Source organism: Acanthopagrus latus, chromosome 11, assembly GCF_904848185.1.
Source record: "Acanthopagrus latus isolate v.2019 chromosome 11, fAcaLat1.1, whole genome shotgun sequence".
Classification (NCBI taxonomy): Eukaryota; Metazoa; Chordata; class Actinopteri; order Spariformes; family Sparidae; genus Acanthopagrus; species Acanthopagrus latus.
The window spans coordinates 2,020,480-2,040,066 of record NC_051049.1 but is presented as its reverse complement, the minus strand read 5'-3'; the positions used below and the strand labels follow the sequence as shown (position 1 = coordinate 2,040,066).

General features: G+C 41.2%; 2 protein-coding genes across 11 annotated transcripts in view; one reads left to right on the top strand and one right to left on the bottom strand.

Moving 5' to 3' along the window:
- LOC119028384 (uncharacterized protein C1orf87) overlaps positions 1-610 on the top strand; it is a 41,100-nt gene extending 40,490 nt beyond the window's left edge. Inside the window, exons 6-7 of one of the 2 annotated variants that reach the window (XM_037114285.1) lie at positions 2-73; positions 154-610. In XM_037114285.1, the coding sequence (XP_036970180.1) occupies positions 2-73; positions 154-168 (87 nt within the window). In that variant the 3' untranslated portion in view covers positions 169-610. Of the gene's footprint in view, position 1 lies in introns of both variants that reach the window. The other variant, XM_037114286.1, reaches the window with a different exon arrangement.
- Positions 611-721: 111 nt separating this feature from the next.
- tut4 (terminal uridylyl transferase 4) lies at positions 722-18,699 on the bottom strand. 9 transcript variants are annotated; one of them, XM_037114277.1, is made up of 31 exons: positions 18,543-18,699; positions 18,287-18,431; positions 16,383-16,936; positions 16,145-16,296; positions 15,667-15,783; positions 15,384-15,561; positions 15,073-15,161; positions 14,888-14,939; positions 14,491-14,560; positions 13,578-13,704; positions 13,043-13,162; positions 9,932-10,126; positions 9,643-9,817; positions 8,977-9,557; positions 8,303-8,453; positions 7,856-7,942; positions 7,418-7,521; positions 7,250-7,307; positions 7,057-7,160; positions 6,860-6,949; positions 6,663-6,776; positions 6,468-6,545; positions 6,175-6,352; positions 6,028-6,075; positions 5,332-5,414; positions 5,090-5,205; positions 4,135-4,289; positions 3,910-4,007; positions 2,708-3,275; positions 1,357-1,527; positions 722-1,255 (listed from the first exon to the last, which is right to left on the bottom strand). In XM_037114277.1, exons 3-31 carry the CDS (start codon positions 16,855-16,857, stop codon positions 1,167-1,169), a joined length of 4,623 nt encoding a protein of 1,540 aa, XP_036970172.1. In that variant the 5' UTR covers positions 16,858-16,936; positions 18,287-18,431; positions 18,543-18,699; the 3' UTR covers positions 722-1,166. The 9 variants fall into 9 exon arrangements, with proteins under 9 accessions (XP_036970172.1, XP_036970175.1, XP_036970174.1 ...); XM_037114280.1 differs by having other exon boundaries at positions 18,331-18,431; XM_037114279.1 differs by having other exon boundaries at positions 18,287-18,451; positions 18,543-18,690.
- Between the last annotated feature and the right edge of the window lie 888 nt (positions 18,700-19,587).

Sequence of the window (19,587 nt, the reverse complement as noted above, 5' to 3'; positions counted from 1 at the left end):
GATTCATTACAGAAATCTCTTGCAATTCGTTAGAAGTTCTGCATTCCCTGATGAACTCCACAAAGTCAGTGAGGTAAACCCAGATAAATGAACATATCAGATTCTGTATTCTGCATCTGAACTAAAGACGTTCTCCTCTCCACCTCTCTGCAGCTCCAGTCGACCTGAACAAGGACAAAGCTTCTTCACGACTATCGCATCGTAAATCTGAGCACGCTGAGAATCGATGAGGCGACAGAAACCAGAGCCAAACTCCTCTGGCCACAGCTCAGAGGACGAGAATTCATTATAGAACAGAAATTATTGTGCATCACTGAGAAGAATAGTCTTCCTATATCATATATACGATTATCACATTACATTCATTTGGCACACATTTGCTTGCTGTCCTTTTCTCTCTGCGCTGGCCTGCTCATCGGTGTCAGATGATACTCGAGAAGTAATGACCGATCCACCACACAGTCAATCGTCTATTAATTTACACACAGAGTGGATGAAATGTCAAAGGCAAGCCTGCAGAAATGTGGACTTTCACTGGAAAGTGGCCATAAAAGCGTTTAAAAATATCTGTGAAGGAAACCTCGTGCACATGATGATTTGACAGTGAAATGGTCCAAATCTCTCACAGGCTCACAATAAAAGCACCTCAAGGTCGGTGGAGGTTCATTCAGGAGCGCCTACAAACACGCTCAAGAGATTAATTCACACGACACAACACAAGTTGTTTGCTTTTTTCTTTATTTTTTTTTAAGCTTTTTTTTGTATTTAAGATTTTTTCCCTTTTTTCTTGCTATCCCTGCTTTTGGCACTACATACTTAGGGTGACATGTTAGATTGTTTTTAAAACAAACGTCTATTCAAAGCCTTCATCTTGTTGCAAGCAAAGTATGAATACAGCTAATAAAAATAAAGGTTTACATTTTTCCTCCTTACTTTACACATAAAATAAAAACACTTTTTTGGACCCCCTCAAAAATGGGGGTATTAAAATATTTGACATTTGTATCACAAATCAATGTAATGAGACAAAAAATAAAACATAAAAACTGTACAAAAATGATAAAATTCATTTTAAAAATTCCCGTGATCAAATGATGCAAAGAGTACATAAATCTGATTTTGTTTTATGTTACTGACCATCACTCTAATTAAAAGGAGATGCGAGTTCACTTCTTCTGTTGGATAAAATTCAGATTTACTTGATGTCGGACATGTGGGACCAGTGGGAAGTTTGGATTCTGATGCATCACAGAACCTGATGAAAGCAGAGAGGAAAAACAAAACGTCAGAACAAATGGAGAACTCAGATCCTCTGTTTTTCACAGCAGCAATAAAAGTCGGTGCATCATGTCTGACCTTGGGTCACGAAGGGTTTGTTCGGCTGGTAGCCTCCGTTGCCCTGCTGGATGAAGTTCTGGGGCATCCGATAGGGCCAAGATGGAGACAGGGCGTACTGTGGTGCTTTATTGTGCTCCCATAAGCGAGAGGCTTGGCTCACACCTACAAACTGGGCGGGATGGCCTGACTCTGTAGAGACAATATCAAACATATTCACTAAGACGATAAAGGACAATAGAATCTAATACAGGGGAGATTGCAAAAGAAAAAAACAGGGGTATGTTCTCCTGGGAGAAATTTTTGAAAAATAGCTCCTTAAATGATTCTGATGAATTTTATGGTACCAGCTCCCAAAGGGATTTATATCACTACCCACCTCTTACATTAGGGCTGGGTACTGTTAAGAACCTCACAATTTGATTCAATATTGATTCTTTAGGTCGCAATTCGGTTTAATATCAATTCGATTCAATACTGATTTAAATGCTTTAATATGGATTCAGTAATAAGTAGTAATAAACAAATAATTAATTGGAGTACCTGTTGATAATTTCTAACTAAAAAAAGTAATCTCAAATTCTAAATCTTTCCTCTAGGAAGCTGTAGTTCGAACTGAAATGTAAACAAAGGTACTCGATGTGTTTAGTGATAAAATAGTGCAAACCATGGTTAATCTGAGAAAGTGCTATTGTTTCTGGGACTGCATGGTACATTTTTGTCTGACATAAACAGACATAACCGCGGTCCCCCTGCCCTCCATACTGCGTGTTACCAGTATGGAAAACCCAGATTCAACAGCACATGGAGTGACTGCTGAGTTAATCTGTTTGGCCAAGGCCCGCCCCCACTGTATTTCTGATTGGCTAGTAGACCTATCGTTAGTGTGACTGAGTGAAAGATGCACTTCTGTTAGATCCAGAGAACTTTATATTAGATCTCTTGGCAAACCTGATTTCTTTTTTTTTCTTTTTTTTTCCCCCCGACAGTCACGCCGGAATGCAATCAGCTCTGCTAATAGCATAAAGATCCATGATACTGCATTGTATATAAACCACACAGTGTCCCTCCACCAGTGATGTAAGGAACCATTGTGATTTCTGTGTGTTTTGAAGGGCGGTGTGGTCCAGATTGGTTTAAACATGATGTTATTCTGGACTTCAGATGGACCATATACAGTAAAATCACACATCTTCTTTAAAAAAATATTACTTGATAGTAATTGAAGTTACTTAATTTGATAGTTTAATAAAAATTACTCTACATGTAACTTAACCTCGATTAAATTTTCTATTCAAATGTCAAGAAAGAGGAAGAAACAAAGACAGAGTCTCACACACAGACATGCCCCCACACTTCACCCGGTGAATACCTGACTTGACCACAGTGCCATTGCCCATGAGTGACCCAGGTTGTGCCAGGTGGTTGTGCCAGTGTCCGTCCCGTCCTGGCCCACCGATGCCCAGCTGTCTCCCCGCCGGCTGGGCGAAGATGATGCTGGGGTCGTTCAGGTTCATGGGGTTGGGGTTGCCCCCAGAGCTGGTGGGACTCCCGTTCCCCGTTGCTGAACGTAGGGCGAATTTGAGGCCAGGTGGGGAGGGAGCGGTGGGAGAGGACGTGGTGAGCACTGGGCCGTGGATGGGCCAGGAGGTGGAAGGGAGGTGGACCGGGTGATGAGGCTTCCCCTGGGAGTTGTGTGACTGGTGCTGGTGTGTGGGAAGAAGCCCCAGTGCGGTGAGCGTCCCTGGGTGGTACTGGCCTTGATGGGACGTCGGGAAGCTGAAAAGAGACAGGGGGACCTGGGGATGTGCAGGCTGCTTCAGGGGACCAGCAGAACTGGTCTTACTGTGGGAGGGCTGAGGGGAGCTGGAGGACTGGGACGAACTCTGAGGGACAGCTGTAGGCTGGGGGGAGTAGGGCGGAGTCTGCCGACTATCGGACTATCAAGAAGAGAACAAATAAAACCAGCATTAGAAGTCAATAATTAGAAGTCAGTCACACTTGTATTTAAACATTCAGTCAATCAAAAAACTTGTATTCATCTTATCAATAACTCCGATTCAATCAAATTATTTTAATGAATACGTAATATTAGAAAAGGCTGATGGAAGCAGCAAAATCATAGAAAATGTAAATAACGGGAGATGGAAACATCTTTTCCAAACAAGACTGACATGACAGACTTTAAATTGACATTTCTGATCAGCAGTTTAAACACCCAGAGAGGAAGAAGCAGTCGTTTCTTCCATCCACGCTTTTAAGGATATTCTCCTAACACGTAAATAGAATGGCTTGCTGTAGCAACACGTGTGTGTTAACCAATGAGGAGATAAAATGATTCCTCGGTTTTGTTTCTGGTTCTTCTACTCAGCCATGTGCAGTGCAGCCTACACTGCCAAACTACACTTTTTCTAGCCTCTTTCATTTGCTCCAAACCAGTTTATGGAAGCGTGACCAGTTTGTAATTCCTTAAAATTCGCCTGGTAATTACATGGAACCAGGGCTGATAACATTTCAGTTTGTTTGTTTTTGGGGTGAACCTGCACAGTTGTAATGTTTAACTGCTGTACTCACACATTCAGAGGGCTGTCTGGTTCTTCCAGGACAGTCTGCAGGTGTCTGGGGGATGGGGATGGACTGGGAGCTCACCATGGTTCGTGCCGTGTGAGGAGCTGGTGTGAAGACAATCAGCCAAAGTTTACAAAACTCTAAATGTATGTTTCAAAGTATGCGTATCAGCGAGAATAACAGAAATACTATCATAAAGAAATATTTGGTGTCTCTTCGTTCTGGGGATACCTGGTGCTCCGACGGTCCTCTGTTTGAGGTGGCGGTATTCGGGACAGTCCCTGCGTACGTGACCCATGTCCCCACACTGGAAACAACGCCTGTCCTTCGGCTCCCGCTCCTCCTCTTTAACGTCCTCGTCTTTGTCATTTTCCTTCTTCTTAATCCTGGCAGAGAACAAGTTCAGGGCACAACAGGGTGAATAAACAGTAAACATTCAGCACAAACACACACTAATGAGCACACACAAGAAACATTTCATTATGGAACAGGCTCTACGAAATAAGAAAAAACAATATAGTTTCCTTTAAAAACACCTTTGAATGTCAATACATACAGTTACCTTTAAAAACACTACCTATACAGCAGCTTAGCCTAACTGTGTAGCCTAACTTACCCTGTACGTCCCTCAGCTGGAGCCTCAGGAGTCATTTTACTGTTGCTGGCCTACTCCTCTCTTTTCTTCTCTGATTAACTCTCCACTGTCATCTGTTCACTGCGGCCTAATTCTTTGTGTTTGTGCATTGTCAGGTCATTGTGTTGGAAGTAATAATGCTGACAGCTCAAACTAAATTATACTCAGGATGGTTTTTTTTAGCTGATGTACGTTGAAGGAAACTGCTGTGATTAAAAAGAGGACAGGAAAATTAATTACTGTCATTTAATTACTGTTAATTACTGCCATTACTGTGTTAGACTTCACAGCTGCTGTATGAAGGAAACACTCACATTTAAGTTAACCAACAACCTGCAGACCTGTAAAACACAACTGGAGAGCTACAATGAGCCCATATACATTAAATAAATATAAATAAAATTAAACCAGCTCTTCCTTAAAATAAATGACTATCCACTCTGCAGTCAGGAGGCATCCATTTTAACATTACTGTGTCATTTTTACCTTGTCATTTCTCATTTTAACTACATCACACACAGAAATGTTCAGATAAGCCACGAGGGGACAAACCTGCGTCTCTTTGGGCAGTCCTTCATGTAATGTCCGATCTTCCCGCAGATCCTGCAGCACCTGTCGTTGGGCGCCAACTCGCCGTCTGTCAACACCTTCGAGTCAAAGAAGTAGTCCTGCAGCAGAGCACAACAGAAACAGCAGATAGTGAAGACAGATTCTCTGGGAGACACAACTGACAAACAGACAGCGTTCAAATTCTGAATCTTTTGCACAACTTGGTTGAGTCATGAGGGACGTACCACTTCAGAGCCGGGGACGGGGTAGAACGGAGTTCCAAACAACTTTCTGCCGTTTATAAACGCCTTCATGATGAAGTTTGTCACTAAAGGAAGCAAAGAAGGATCAATGATAGGTTTAGAGGTGGCTGCAATCACATCATTAGTAACCCAACGCACACTCTTATCTTTAATCACACCACATGAACTCCCGGCTTTTTTATTCAAATATTTAACAGTCATAAACTGATGAAAAGCCTCTGCTGTCAAACAGCAAATGTCTGCAGTAATAAAAGAAAACTCTTCTGACTCAGTACCACAAGAAAATAATAATTCGCTCTAACTAGGGCTGCGACTAATGATTCATTTAAATTTTGAATAATCTGTTCATTATTTTTTAAATTAATTAATCAGCTGTTTAGTCGAGAAAAAAAAAAAGTTGATCAGTGTTTCCCAAAGCCAAAGACAACATCCTCAAGTGTCTTATTTTGTCAACAACACAAATATTCAATATTTAATGGAGCTGAGGAGAAGGAAACCAGAAACTAATGACATTGAAGAAGCTAGAATCAGAATAAGGAATACTCCCTTAAAGAAATTACTCAAACTGATTAGTCAATTGTCAAAATAGTTGCTGATTAATAAGTGATCAGTGGATGAATTTCTGGAGCTCTAACAAACTTCCAGATTTGAATTTTATACCAGGACCTAATCACTTACTTTTCCGGGAAACTCCAGCACCAAGATTATGATTCAGATCAAAGGGATCTGAGGAGAACAAACAGAAGAGTGAGTGGAAGATGAGACACTGACTGAAATGTAAACAAGCTGGTAAAAACAGAGGGATGTGCCGATCTGTGTGAGCACCTTCAATAGCGATGCATTTACTGGTCCACTGTTTCTCAAAGGTGGTGAGGCGTTTCCTCTGACGGATGCTGATGACGTGTTCTTTGAAGTCAAACTCTTCTGTGTAAAAGCGCAGCAGGCCCAACCACAACTCTCCCACTGACTCTGTGTTCGGCTGCAGGTCGGTGAGAAGCCGGCGCTGTGAAGACAAAAGAAAGTCTTAGTACCTATTTGATTCTGATATGACAGGAGTCGCATTTTGACTATGTCCTATAATTCCACACTGCTCCAAGTTAATGTTTCATTTAACTCACCAGATCCTCAAGGTCATCGCAAAAGAAAGCATTCCAGCCATCAACCATCCGCTGGGGAACAGTCGTCCCATCGAAGATCTAAAACAACATCATAATGAGCCATTAATTTCATTTCAGTCAAAGCTAATCGCTCCTTTATGTCAATTGTTCTGAGTTTAAATTTCATTTTTCATGTCATTCATCAGTGGCCGATACCTCCTGCAGGACAGGAATGACTGGCGGCTGCCTCTGCTGCAGGAAGTAGAGCACCATCAGGATGTAAGCATAGGACGAGAGGCTTCCTCTGGACGCATCCCCGATGTCGCAGCGCTGTGAGCACAGAGGGACGTAAGTCGCACGGCAAGAGGCAATATGGGAACACTTCACACAGTCTAAATGAAGAGTAACTTCACCTTAGCAAAGACCTTCATCGTGTATCCCAGGAACTGCACCCTTGGATCCAACGCTGCATACGTAGCCAGCATCCTAGTGTTGTGTTGAGCCTACAGAGACGACCCGTCCAAAGCAATTCATTCAGCAATTTCAATTAAAAAAAAGGCATGTCTAAGCATTTTGCAGAACAGTGAAGGCAGGTTCTGTTAACACTCACCAGAGTGTTATAAAGGCTAATATCTCCCTCCAGACCGCTCTGTCTGTGTTCAAACTTCACAATAGGCACTTTAGCTGTTGTGATGGGCAAGATGTTCCTCAGACCTGTGAAGTCAGCATAAAAAACTGTCAGATTCAGTCCTCGACACAGAGATATAGACAGATAAATGATTATTATTAAAACAATGATTCACCTGTATGCTTCTTGAGCACTTTTGCAAGCCCTTCGATGATCTCTTTGCAGTTCAGCCTCTGTTCAGACAGATCACAAATTTAATGTGAGAGTGAAACGAATTCATAAAGTCACTAAATGTCAGTCCCAGCGAGGGAGTGTGAGTTGCATAAAACATTGGTCCACCTACCTCTGCAGTCTCGTGACCCTCCAGAGTCATGCAGATGTCAAGGTCACTGTCGCGGAAGCCGAAGCCGTTCTTGGAAGAGCCAAACAAGCACAGCTGAGCTTTATCTGTGGATTCACACACACAAAGGAAGGAATTTTATTAATTATTCCAACAGTTGATTAACACTAAATGACTTCCAGTTTCCTGTGAACTGTGGGAAGGATTTAACTTGAAATACACAGAGGAAGCATCAAATTTGTATGAACAGAAAACAACAACAACAACAACATCATCAGTAAATTTACACAGCAAAGAGAAACAAAATCAGAGGACTTTTCTGCAAATATGTGTATATATAAATGAGTATATAAAGAAGAAAAGAGTTCTAGATCACTCACCACTGGAGGAACATACATAAAGGTTCTGGTAATTATTTGAGAGTTTATGCTCAATGCTCACCATTGTACTCCTTCCTTATAAACCTCTCCAGGCCAGCGAGGATCTGCTCCCTCTTCTGCTGCTCAGCATGAGTAGGTGACAGCTCATCTACAAGCAGCAGAACAGAAATGTAGTCACACAGAGCTGTAACGGTTAGTCGATTGATCAATTAGTTAAATTAAACTAAAGGATTCATGTGTGATAAATAGTTGCAGAATAATTCTAAGCAATTTGACACACAAATCATACAAATGTTTAATCATCTGGGATCAGAAATTTGGGGATTTGCCACTTTGAATTTCTTGGTTTCAGTCATCGTGAATGGAATCTTTGGAGTTTTTGAATGTAGGTCAGACAAAACGAGACGTTTAATGACATCGCTTTGTGCCACTGCAGGCAAAGTTTTTCACAGTTTTCTTCTAGAATAATATAAAGCAAAAGAATAATATAAAGTGAAAGAGAACTTACAGTAGCACAACCTGCAGAGCCCATCAAGGATATCCCTGAAGCGGTCGTTCATAGGAGGAAGAGGCTTCAGCTCGATCTTCTTAAAGTCTTCAGGACACTCATCCTTCAGGTGACCATCGCGTTTGCAGATGCTGCACACAACAGTTGGGGGCTGGAACGAAAGTTCAAAGAACATAAACTAAATGAGCAATAAGTTCATGACAGCCTTCACCACCTCAAAGCAAGCGCAAGATAATGGCATCAATAAAAGCTCCAAAATGTTGCAGCCACCGTGTCCCACTTACAGAACATCGCTGTTACAAAACATGTCTGTGAGGCAACGTCCCACAGTGCAAAAGTTGAAATAAATAGCTGTGCTATGTTCTTTACTAACCCCTGAGGTAAGTCATTACATGTCAACAAACCACTAACGACCTTCACTAAATGTAAACATCCCATCATGAAACAATGACGACAGGTGAGATGACGCTACTTTATATTGCATCTTTTTTTTTTTTTTAAAGGGCTTTATAACACACAACACAGAAGATATATGTCACACTATAAACAGCTAACTTTTAGTATTTTTTTTAAATATTTATAAATACCATTGTTAAAGTATTACTTATATTTTTCCATTGAAATATCTGAAAAATGTATGGAAAGATGTATACAAAGGGGAACTCCATGATTACCTTCCCACCAGTGAAAATCATCTTATCAAACACATAGTGCAGATCCTCTGACGTAACAGGTCCATCCTCTGAAACACTGCTGTCTTCTTCTTCTTCTTCTTCTTCTTCTTCCTCCTCCTCTTCCTCCTCCTCCTCCTCCTCTTCCTCTTCCCCCTCCTTGTCACTGTCCAGCAGTCCGTTGGGGGATAAGGAAGTTCTGTTCCCCTCACTGAGATCCATGTCCATGAGGCTGGCATCCAAAGTTTTCTCGTCTTTCTTTGTGGGCCGATCTGAACCATCTTCATCGTCGGTGTCAGACTCCTCGTCCTCCTTCAGCCCATGGTGGCCCCTCTGAGCAACCTGGCTTTTTTCACCTTTCCCGTCATCTTCCTCCTTGTTCATCAGTGCAGCCTCCTTCCTCTCCACATCCTCCAATTTTGCACCTTGCTTGCTTGCCTTCTTGCGTCTCTGGCGCCCCCCCGTGCCCTTTCTCTGGGGGCAAGCGAAGTATTTGTAGGCCGTACGGAAGCGCTCCTGGATGTACTCAAACACCATTTGGCTGTTCAAGCTTCGTGCAACGTTCCTCTTCACGGCAAAAGGATCTGAAAACAGAAGACAGAGACACGTTGTGTGAATTTGTGATATTTCTTCAGAGCTTCAGAGTTTCTGACTGAGGGTTTTATTTACCTTCAATAGCGAGCCTGCGACGTGGCCAGTTCTTGCCCTCCCTAGAGAGGAGCTCCTTCAAGCGGATGCTGATGATGTACTCTTCAAGAGCAAATTCCAGTGTGTAGAAACGCAAGAGCTCCAACCACAACTGGCCCAGTGACACACCTTTACCCAGGTCCAAGGTCAGGCGGGTCTTTAAAGTGACACAGGGGTGGTCAGAAGCAGTAACACTTACTTTAAAATAATTTTAGCTTTGAATGAAAGGCAACGCCGCTTGTTCTGTGAATTTGATGCTGTAGTGACTCACCAAGCCTTCTGAATAATGGCCTTCATCAGGTTTTTTCTGATCTGGTTTAGGTCGGCCCTCTCCTCTGGCCTCGTTGCGGTTTTCCCCTCGTCCGTCCGTGGAGCTCGGCGGTCTGCGCTCCCACCGAACAAATGTGTCCAACGCGATTCCAGTTAGATGATACTCGTCCACACGCTTCACGTCAAAGCCTTCAATCTGAACGAGGAGAATGAAGTCAAACATAACGGAGGGAAAACAGCTGTAAGCAAAGATATGACTTTTTATATGATATGAATTTTGCAGCTGCTTGTTTATGAGTTTTAACATTGTTTTGTAATGTTATTAGACTGGAGGACTTGCTATGTGTGGTCAACTCACAGCTTGTCATCAGTCTGTATCAGTGATTAACTTGACGAGTAAAATGGTTTAATTGCCAAAAGGTATATTGTCCAAAAGATTGAGAGTAAAGCTCATATTAGGAAAAATAATTGTTTTCCATTTTTTAGATACATTACCTTTAACGATAATATGTAGATATTTGCTTTGCTTTGTTTAATCGCTGTGTAAAATAAAAATTAAAAATGATCATATTTATTGAAGTATAGAGCTACAGCCCAAAGACAACCATAGCAACAACAGAAAAAGTGCTAATGTTCATCCAAAAAATTGATGCACAAAAGCCAGCAGGACAGTTACAGAGTTGCTCCGTGTTTCTATCTCAAGAGGACGTGGACTAAAAAACATTCTGGGCCTTTAGCGACGGATATTATAGAGTCAAACAGAAAACATGGAAAGAAGGAAGATGTAGCTACTGTGCAACAAAGTTCAAGGACAAACAATTCTGTGATTGCATTGTACTCATCTTAACCACTGGACACTACCAAGTCTTTTACACGCATGTTGTAACTGCCTAGCCAACCTCGCGTTTTTGGAGAAAAAGCTCATAGATAAACGTTTTACATCACTGCATCTTTTTCTCTGCTATCCGAGCAGAAAAGTGAGTGATTAAGATTAAATGCATTAAAGCCTACTTAAAGTTAAGTTTTAGATTTGACTGGCTTCTATAATTGTTTTTTTTTCTTTTCAGATAACTGCAAATAGCTTCCACTGGTAGCCTGGTGCAAAAAAGTGAAAGGTGAGTCTGTGTTGCTCGGCAACAGCAACATGCCTCTAATTACAAAAAGAAAAAAACTTGGGGTGATTGTGTGAAGAGCTGTAAGATAAAAAGCAGCGCAGCTCATCACACTTGCGATACTCTCTCCACTAGATTCTGACTGGGGTTTTTTAGACTTGTAAGCATGTAAAGTTAGTCTTTCATCCAAAAAATACCTTTAAAATCTTGCTTTTCAATATCATGGCCTTGCCCAGTGATGTATATGTGTACTACAGTGACACCACTGCTTGGTGTGGTTATAGGTGCACACACTCAGCAGGGATGTTAAATAAGCTTTAAATTTACAACCTGAAAGGGAAGCAGAACACTGTTTGTCAGCCTGGTGTCAAGTTATCGTTTTAACGTGTAACTGTTGCCAACTTTAAATACATCTTTCTATTTTTCACAGTGTGATCACACAGTTTATGCCATGATCACCTCTCTGCGAGCACCTCGTGTCACAAACAGCCTAAAGTTCTGAAGAAAATAATCTTCACCTCAAAGAGCAAAAAACATCTTCCCACCCACACTTGTCTAAACATTGCAGAGGAGTTCTTCATGCTGGTAAATGCTATGCACCAAAAATACAACGTCTACTTTATTTTTAATAGTCAGAAATTACAAAGACAATCTTACTTAAATTGGTTGTTTTATATCTTTGTGCACCTATAAATGTGAATTTTACATCTTCAAGAAATTAATGATTTTTAGCAGCGTCACATAATGTTCCACAGTATTATGCAAATGCTTGCAGCATTTTGCAAAAAAAAAATTAATAAAAAATCTAGATCATCATAACGACAGTGGTGGGATGATCTTTCACTTGTGTCGTTTTCTTGAGTTAATGTGCCTCCTCGCAGTGAGACAGAGACCCATCAACATCCTGTGTTCGACCTGTGTTCTCCAACACAGACTTGAGCTGCATTGGAGTCTTTTTCTCAAAACATGACATAAGATGCAGATGAAGAATGTGGGTCATTCAGTGCATTATATAAAATGGGCAGACACTGTCTGCAATGCATCAAGAGGTGACAGTGTTTAAAATTTCAGCCATTTCCTCTGCTTTGTATTGAAAGAGAGCTATTACCTAAAAAGAAAAAGTTATTTTCTGCTTTTAGAATCTGGACGCCGAGGCTCTGGTGTGAATTTGTCTGACGGAAAGTGGATCTTACAAGTTCTTTTTACAGATGATGCTATAATATCACTGCTCAAAGACCTTTCATTACACCGGCTTTGTCCTTTAACCTGAAAGAAAAATGGCAGCCCGATGCCACCGCAGTGTGTTACTTCAGATAGCATGCCAGGCTCCAGAAGCAAAAGAGGTGAGACATGTAATCCAAAAGCACTGACATCCATTGTGATGTGTAAGGCACTGGATAACAGTTTTCTTAACAACAGGAATAATATTGCTATAGCAAGTATACAGAGGTTGATCGCATGCTCTCCTCGTAGGGGAAGGATCACCCGGACCTCGTTGTCTACCCAATTTGCAGACATTTTCAGTAGCTGCCATCTGCTGCTAGCTGCTTTTAAATCTAACACTTGTGGATCGCACACATACCGTGTTAACAAAGGTCACAATCCTGGCTCATCCTACCTCTACACAGGCTCATTTGTTTTTTGCTTTTTTTTTTTTTTTAGGTAGACATCAGGAGGGCTCAGAGGTGGAACAACAATGACCCCTTCTCTCTTTGTACCTTTTTTACAAAATGAAAGAATAAAGGCTCATTCACAGGCACATTCCAACCCTGAATAGGCTGTGTAAAAGGGGCTACAGCCTCACAAAAAAGGTTCAGGTGTACAGGTTATATGCATAGTAATTTAAATGATAACAATTGTCTTTAACCGTACATGAGTTTAAAAAAAAAAAAAAAAACAGGTCTCTGTACTTCTGTACTAGGGTCAAGGTGCCAACCATGGTCGCTTTTCTCAGCTCTTATCCAGTGAGAGTGGATGAGACTGAAAAACATTTGACCTACCCAACGGCCCAAGTAGACGGGAAGGATCGGCTCTTTCCGCTGCTGCAGAAAGAAGATGACCATGAGGGCGAAGGAGTATGAGGGGATGCCACCTTCAGCCTGGCAGTCGATGTGACACAGCTACAGAGGTAAATATGCAAGAAATGAAATGCTTTCAGTTCGAATGCATTATTGTCTCAATCCAAACTGTAAAACTTTGTTCTACTATAAAATCATCATCCATGAATATAAATTCTAGTTTTATTCTCAGCGCCTGGACAAACAGGTGATAACACTTCTTTGTGCAGAGAGATTTCTGACTTTATTTAACAAGGAAAACCTGAAGACAATTACACACATTTCCATTGAAAGGTATTTATTTCTGGTCTGTCAGGTTTAATAAGTAATTTGTCCAATATCAGTACATAAGTTTTAGACTGAGGGGTTGGTAATAATTACTAATTAGTGATGAACATAGCTAAAACTAAAAATAACTCAACAATAAAACCCATTAGAAATCTTTTTCATTTTCTCATTTCATCAGATACAGACTTACCCTCGCCCAGTAGCGGAAGGCCAGCACCAGCGGAACCAATCGAGGCTCAAGTTTAGCCAGGGCTGCCAGGTGATTGGTGGTGAGACAAGCGACATCATTACCTGCACTCACTTTACACAGCAGGCCGCTGCACAGAAATATATGAAAAAAAACACAGAAGGAAAGTTGGTACCAGACAGTAAATTAGTGCTGGATTTGCAGGTAAGTGGGAGCTGATATGTGCTGTAATAATGTGAAGTATAAGACATCATTTAACATGATCATAACATTGCTTTCATCTGATCATCAGTTTAAAGTCACAAATGTTTAAAAATATGACAACAGCCGCACACTAAAAAATGATTACTGACAAGGATGCACTGACATTCTGGGTTGATGCCTAATTTTAAAATAACAGTTTGACTGATAGCCGTTACCAATAATAATGTTTTTTGTGGCCCATTTGTTTATGTCCCCTTGTATTCTCCCTGTTCCCTGCCAGGGAAATACACTATCACAACAGATACAGTCTTTGAGAGAGCACAAACACACATTTATAAAGTATTTTAATATAACCTTCCTTCACATGAAGGGGTGAAGGTTCAAATGAAGGTTATAAAACGCTGTAGTCCTACAAACCGATGGCAGGGAGCCGATTATTTATGAAGCCAGCACAAAATTAATGTGAGATCACAGATAAACATCGACTGCTGCCATCGGTTAATGTCGTCTTACATGCTGATGCCGATAGTAGTCAACAAGGCCAATATCAACCAATACCAATATTTGTCTGATAAATAAGTGCATCCTTGAGAACTCAATTAAACCTAAACTCCCTCTCTGGACATACAATTTAAATATCAATGAGAGTAAAGTGACAGAAACATACATACACAGACACAAAAATAGTTCGTGCATTGAATCCAACACTCACCTTAAAACATCCCGACAGAACACGGCAGGAACTTTGGCATGAAAATCTGACTCAACCTCTGAAAATTCAGCTGGAGAGGAGAAGGGAGAAAAAAAACAACACAGGAAATGACCTTGAGGAAAGTTGCACAAAACCGATTACATTGCAGGACTTTTTCATAAAAGCTGAACCAAACAAAATAGAATTACTCAGGTCCAAGACCAAAGCAGATTTACAAGTTATGTTGTTCTTGTCCTGTTGTCAGTGTTATTTGAAAATTCTATCAATCATGTGAAGCAACAAGGCCACATTAATACCTCCAGACACACCAGAGCAGTGGGTTTACGCAACCTATTACCAATAAATCGCCTCACAACTTCAGAAAAAAAAAATGTACGATGCGCCAAGCAAAACTTACGGCTGTTCTTGATGATTTCCAGCACTTGAATCAAGACCTCAGGTTGTGTCATCTGCACAGACAAAAATAGAGTAAGTGAGACCAAGAACAATAAGGCCAGATGTTGCTGCTGATTTATGATGCCCTCTATGTTTTTAGAGTACATTCATCATCATCATTCCATCAGATAGCAGAGGCAAACTTACTGAGGAAGGGTGGGTGACATCAATGTTGATATCGCTGGTTTTGAAGGCAAATCGGGTAAGACATGAACCATAGAGACGAAGAGAACAAGCTGGAAAACCAAAGAAAACATATTAGATTATACTGTAATTATACAACATATATAAACTCAGATGGTTTACAACTGAAAACATGAGTAAATTAAACACTGAGGATCAACAAGGACTCACTCCAGTAGGACTTAAAATTCTAATGTGTCTCAAGGCATTTCCTCTTTTTACAAATCTCACTAAGGGAAATATAAACTAGGCTGAGTGACATCACAGGACACAACCTGAGAGGTGCTTCTTGATGATCTCCTCCATCCTGATGACCACGGCCTTTCGAACCTCAAAGTCCTCGTCCGAGATCCCGTGCTGCCTGGCTGTTTCTCGGACGGACGCGTCCACGGCCTTCAACTGGGCGGCGGAGGCGGGCGGCAGGGCGCGCAGCTCGTTCTCCTCCTGCTTTTCCTGATACACCAGAGCCACAAGGTAAACAACAAAATTCAAAACCCTTATTTCTTCAATAAAGCAGTGACAGGGACAAGTGGCAACACAAATTTTAAATGTCCCTACCATTATGTTCTTCTTGTGTCTCTTCTCTTTGATGTGTTTGTGTGCTCCTTGTATGTTCTCAATGTGCACAGAACAGAGCTTGCATAAGTACTGATAGTTTGGGTACTCAGGGGACTGCTGTGGAAAGAAACACAGAGGCAAAAGCAATCAGTTTATCCATGTTTTTAATAAATGTCATTTCATCCACTACTTGACGATAATCGCAACCATAAAGCCCACCTGCTCTTGCTAGATGGAGATAAAGTCAAACAGTTAGTTTCACTTAATCCTCAACTGACATAATTAATTCCAATAAAGTTCAAAGATTCCTTTCAAACAAGTTTTATGACATATAAATAACAGCGCATTGATCTGATATCATTCCATCAAACTATCTATCTATTAGAAAAGTATTCTGGCTGGACCCATAATGTAGCAGCTGTGATGAGCTCAGCCGTACATTTACTGCAAGTCCGACATGACTGGATTGTTTCCTTACTTTCAACAGTCGGTGGATGTAGTCTCTGTAGAGGCGCTCCTCTGCTTGCCGGAGGCCCAGCTGTTGCTCTGTCAGCGGTCCTTCCTCCACAGTGGGCCTCACCTCTCTGCCCTCTTGAACTGACTGATGCATCAGTGCAGCAGATTTCACCCCTACAAAACAACAAAGACTGAGCAGTTAACCAAGAGATACTTTTGATGGAGAAGATCATCTCATGGAAAACATCTTACAAACTCACCATGGGACTTTTCCTTTGTTGGAGTTACGGTGGAGCTCTTGGCCTGCTCTGTGAGGCCTCTCTCAGGTGTACCGGGGACTGCAGGGGAGCTGGTCCCTCTGTTTGCTGAGGGGCTGCTGTCAGCAGAAAAAGAAGCCCTGTAGTCAGGAGCCTGTGCCACCAGCTGCTGTTGTGAGCTTACCGCTTTTCCTTTCCCTCTCTCCCCAGAACTCGTCCTGCCAGTAAGTCTTGTCAGCCTAGAGGGCCGTCCTCTTCTCTTGTCCTGGGGGATATCTGTGAAAGTTTTGCCTGGCCCGCGGCTTCCTATATTATGGTCATCCTTTGCTGGAGCGAGGTGTTCTTGTCTGCGGGGTGCAGACTTGGTACCGTCTCTCTGGGCAGGAGCGTCTTTATTTGACTTCTCGTTGGACAAAGCTTTTGCTCCTCTGGTTTGAGACTGTTTGCCTGATTTTACTGGACTTCTGGACTCATCCATCCCTCCTGTCCTGCTGCTCTGGTCCCTGGTGGAGTCAACACCACGGTGAGGATGACCGGGGACAGAGGCCACCTAAAGTCTAGGTAAAATAGGGACGAGAAATCATACCGTTCAGTTGAAACAGCAAAACTACTCCACAAAAAAGCATTGTGATAGCCTGCTGTGTCTTTCTTTACCATTCAGGTGACAACAACACATCTGTCAACTTAATTTGCATTGCACTTCCTAGGACTTATATACGTTCGAAGTACAGAAATGCATTGAAATAAATCTACAATCTACTGACCTGTCAGAAAGTGGAACAGTTCTGGAGTTTTAAGCATTGAAAGAGGAGGGACAGCTATGGAGTCCGCCAAACATTCAAACGGGTTACCGTGGTTATAGAAAAAACAAATATCACACAACAACATTTAACTTTTAAAACGGCTGCTTCTACAACTACTTTCTGACAGTTTATAATGTACAGCAAACCATTCTCAGACTGCTGGACTACAAAATCAGTGTCAGCACTGAATCAGACATGCACAGTATGGAGCTTCACGCCATGGCCGTCCCTCAAACTGTCGCTGTTTCGAATCCCTAATGTTTAAAACAAGGTTCCAACTCTGGCTCATGAAATTCTTTTAAAAACGAACAAATTAAAACTAACTAAAAGCCAGTACGACTGCAGATGAACAGGGGTGATGGGAGACCTTTTATCTGTTCCAGTTAAAACTAGAGCTGCTCAATATTGCACAAAAATAAATATTTTTTTGATTGGCATTGTGATTGCAATATGGTTCACTATGAGTGGGAATATGTGTAATATCAGAATGTGCTGATTTTCTCACTTATATCTTAGAAAACTGAATATATTTAGGTTGAAGTGTGAGTCTAACAAAAAAGAAAGCTGAGGACTTAACTTGAGGCTTTCAATGGTATTTTTCAATATTTCAAAGGCTAAAATCAAAATCAAAATAATAACGTACTGATCAATTCAAAATGGAAGTTAAACCCCTAATAGAGGTTCTTATTAAAAAACAGAAAATTCTCACCCCTGTAAATAACTGAAAAAAGGTCTTCTATGAATCTCTTGACGTGGTTAAAGTTAATAACCCTGTAAACACAAACACAGTGGCACAGCGAGCAGTGCGGTGATGGTACCGATGCTGAGTCGAAGTCTGTTTTCTGAGAATCTCGCACCACCAGCCTCCACGGGAGATGATGGAAATGAGTTTCGAGTAATGTTTTGTAACGGCTCGGCGGTGCAGAGGAATACTTTCACTTGTGGCTAAAGTTAATATTCGGTTCAGTTTAGAGAAAAACGAAACTGATGGATAAAGAGACTTCGATGCAACACCGGGACTTAACGTTAGCTCAACTTCCACAACAGAAAGGAAAAGGGGGGTCATCACGAACGCAGATATAACTGACTAGAATAAATGCTCACCATTTACACCAAAATGTGTTTCCCGTGTTTTAGCAGTGACTCACGTTGACTTCCAGGGGACTCTTTGCCTTTCCGACTTTGCAGTTAGCTGTGTTCGCAAGCTAACTAGCGTTAGCCGCTGTGCCCGGTCGTCCGGCTGAGCTAGCTAACGGGAAATAAATAATACTGGCACACAGTTGCCACACAGCATCAAGTCATTAAAGACAGAAAACAACACTTGGACCGCCGCAGCGCGGAGGAGCGCGGCCTAACTTACTTTCGAGCTGTAAAGTTGAATCCGGATTATTGTTTAGCTGTCTCCATGATTCTGCTCTAAATAATGTTTTTCAAACACCACGGCCCTGGTCAAAACAGCAACCATTGACGCCATGTTAATACATTACCCCGCTGCATTGTGGGAGTGCCAGTGACGATAAAGAGGGGCGTGTAACGTGCTGCGTTCAAATACGGCTCGGAAAATGTGTACTGTAACAACAGTAGGACCCAAGTCTTTTGTTTTGTTTTCTCTTCTGTTTTTCTTTTCATCACCCAAGAGTCTTTCGTTAAGTTTTGTTTTCTCTCTTGTATTGTCTTGTTTTCTTTAGTTTTGTTTTCTTTTTCTTTTCATCCCCCTAGAGTCGTTTGCTTTCTCTTTTGTTTTGTTTTGTTCTCCTTTTCTTTTCTTTTCTTTTCTTTAAAAACACATTCAGACTTAGTTACCTCTTTGAATTGTAGTCAGTAATGTAATCCAAGTATCACAATATGAACACACAGATGTATGTAGAATACATTTAGAAAACAATGATTAAAAAATGATGGAAATAAAATATTTTCATGTTTATCACTTGCACATAATTTTAAGGGTGTTTTTTTGTTTTGTTTTTTACTTGGCTTTATTCTTCACGGAATTTGCCCTGGCCAGACAATTTTGTCCATAATAAAAGTAAAATAGACTGGAAGACTATTTATTTATTTATCATTCCACAACTACACTTACCTCTGTCTGATTTCCTCCCTCTGATTTCCACAAGCAGTATTTGTCCTTGGGAAAATTATCAAAATGATGTTTATTAGCTTAAACAGACTCACTATGGGCATCTTTTATCCCATGAGGATCATATTCATAAATGTCCGATGCAGGACATGAAAAACAGAGTACTTCCAAATGTGTCTTCGCTCTTTGTGCATCATTAGCTGCAACAAAGATCTGATGTAAACATGAACGTTTTGAAACAGGCAGTCTGATCTATCATCATATTTTACACCTTTCAGCCCCTCATGTTTTATGTTGATGTCTTGATCACAAAACCATCCGTCCTTTT

Excerpts from the sequence above, each read along its gene's own strand:
- tut4 (XM_037114277.1), bottom strand. The coding sequence starts at position 16,857 with ATGGATGAGTCCAGAAGTCCAGTAAAATCAGGCAAACAGTCTCAAACC. Across the intron at positions 8,454-8,976 it reads TGATTTTCACTGGTGGGAAG|CCCCCAACTGTTGTGTGCAG; the intron begins GTAATCATGGAG and ends CTTTCGTTCCAG. Across the intron at positions 1,256-1,356 it reads CAAACCCTTCGTGACCCAAG|GTTCTGTGATGCATCAGAAT; the intron begins GTCAGACATGAT and ends TGCTTTCATCAG.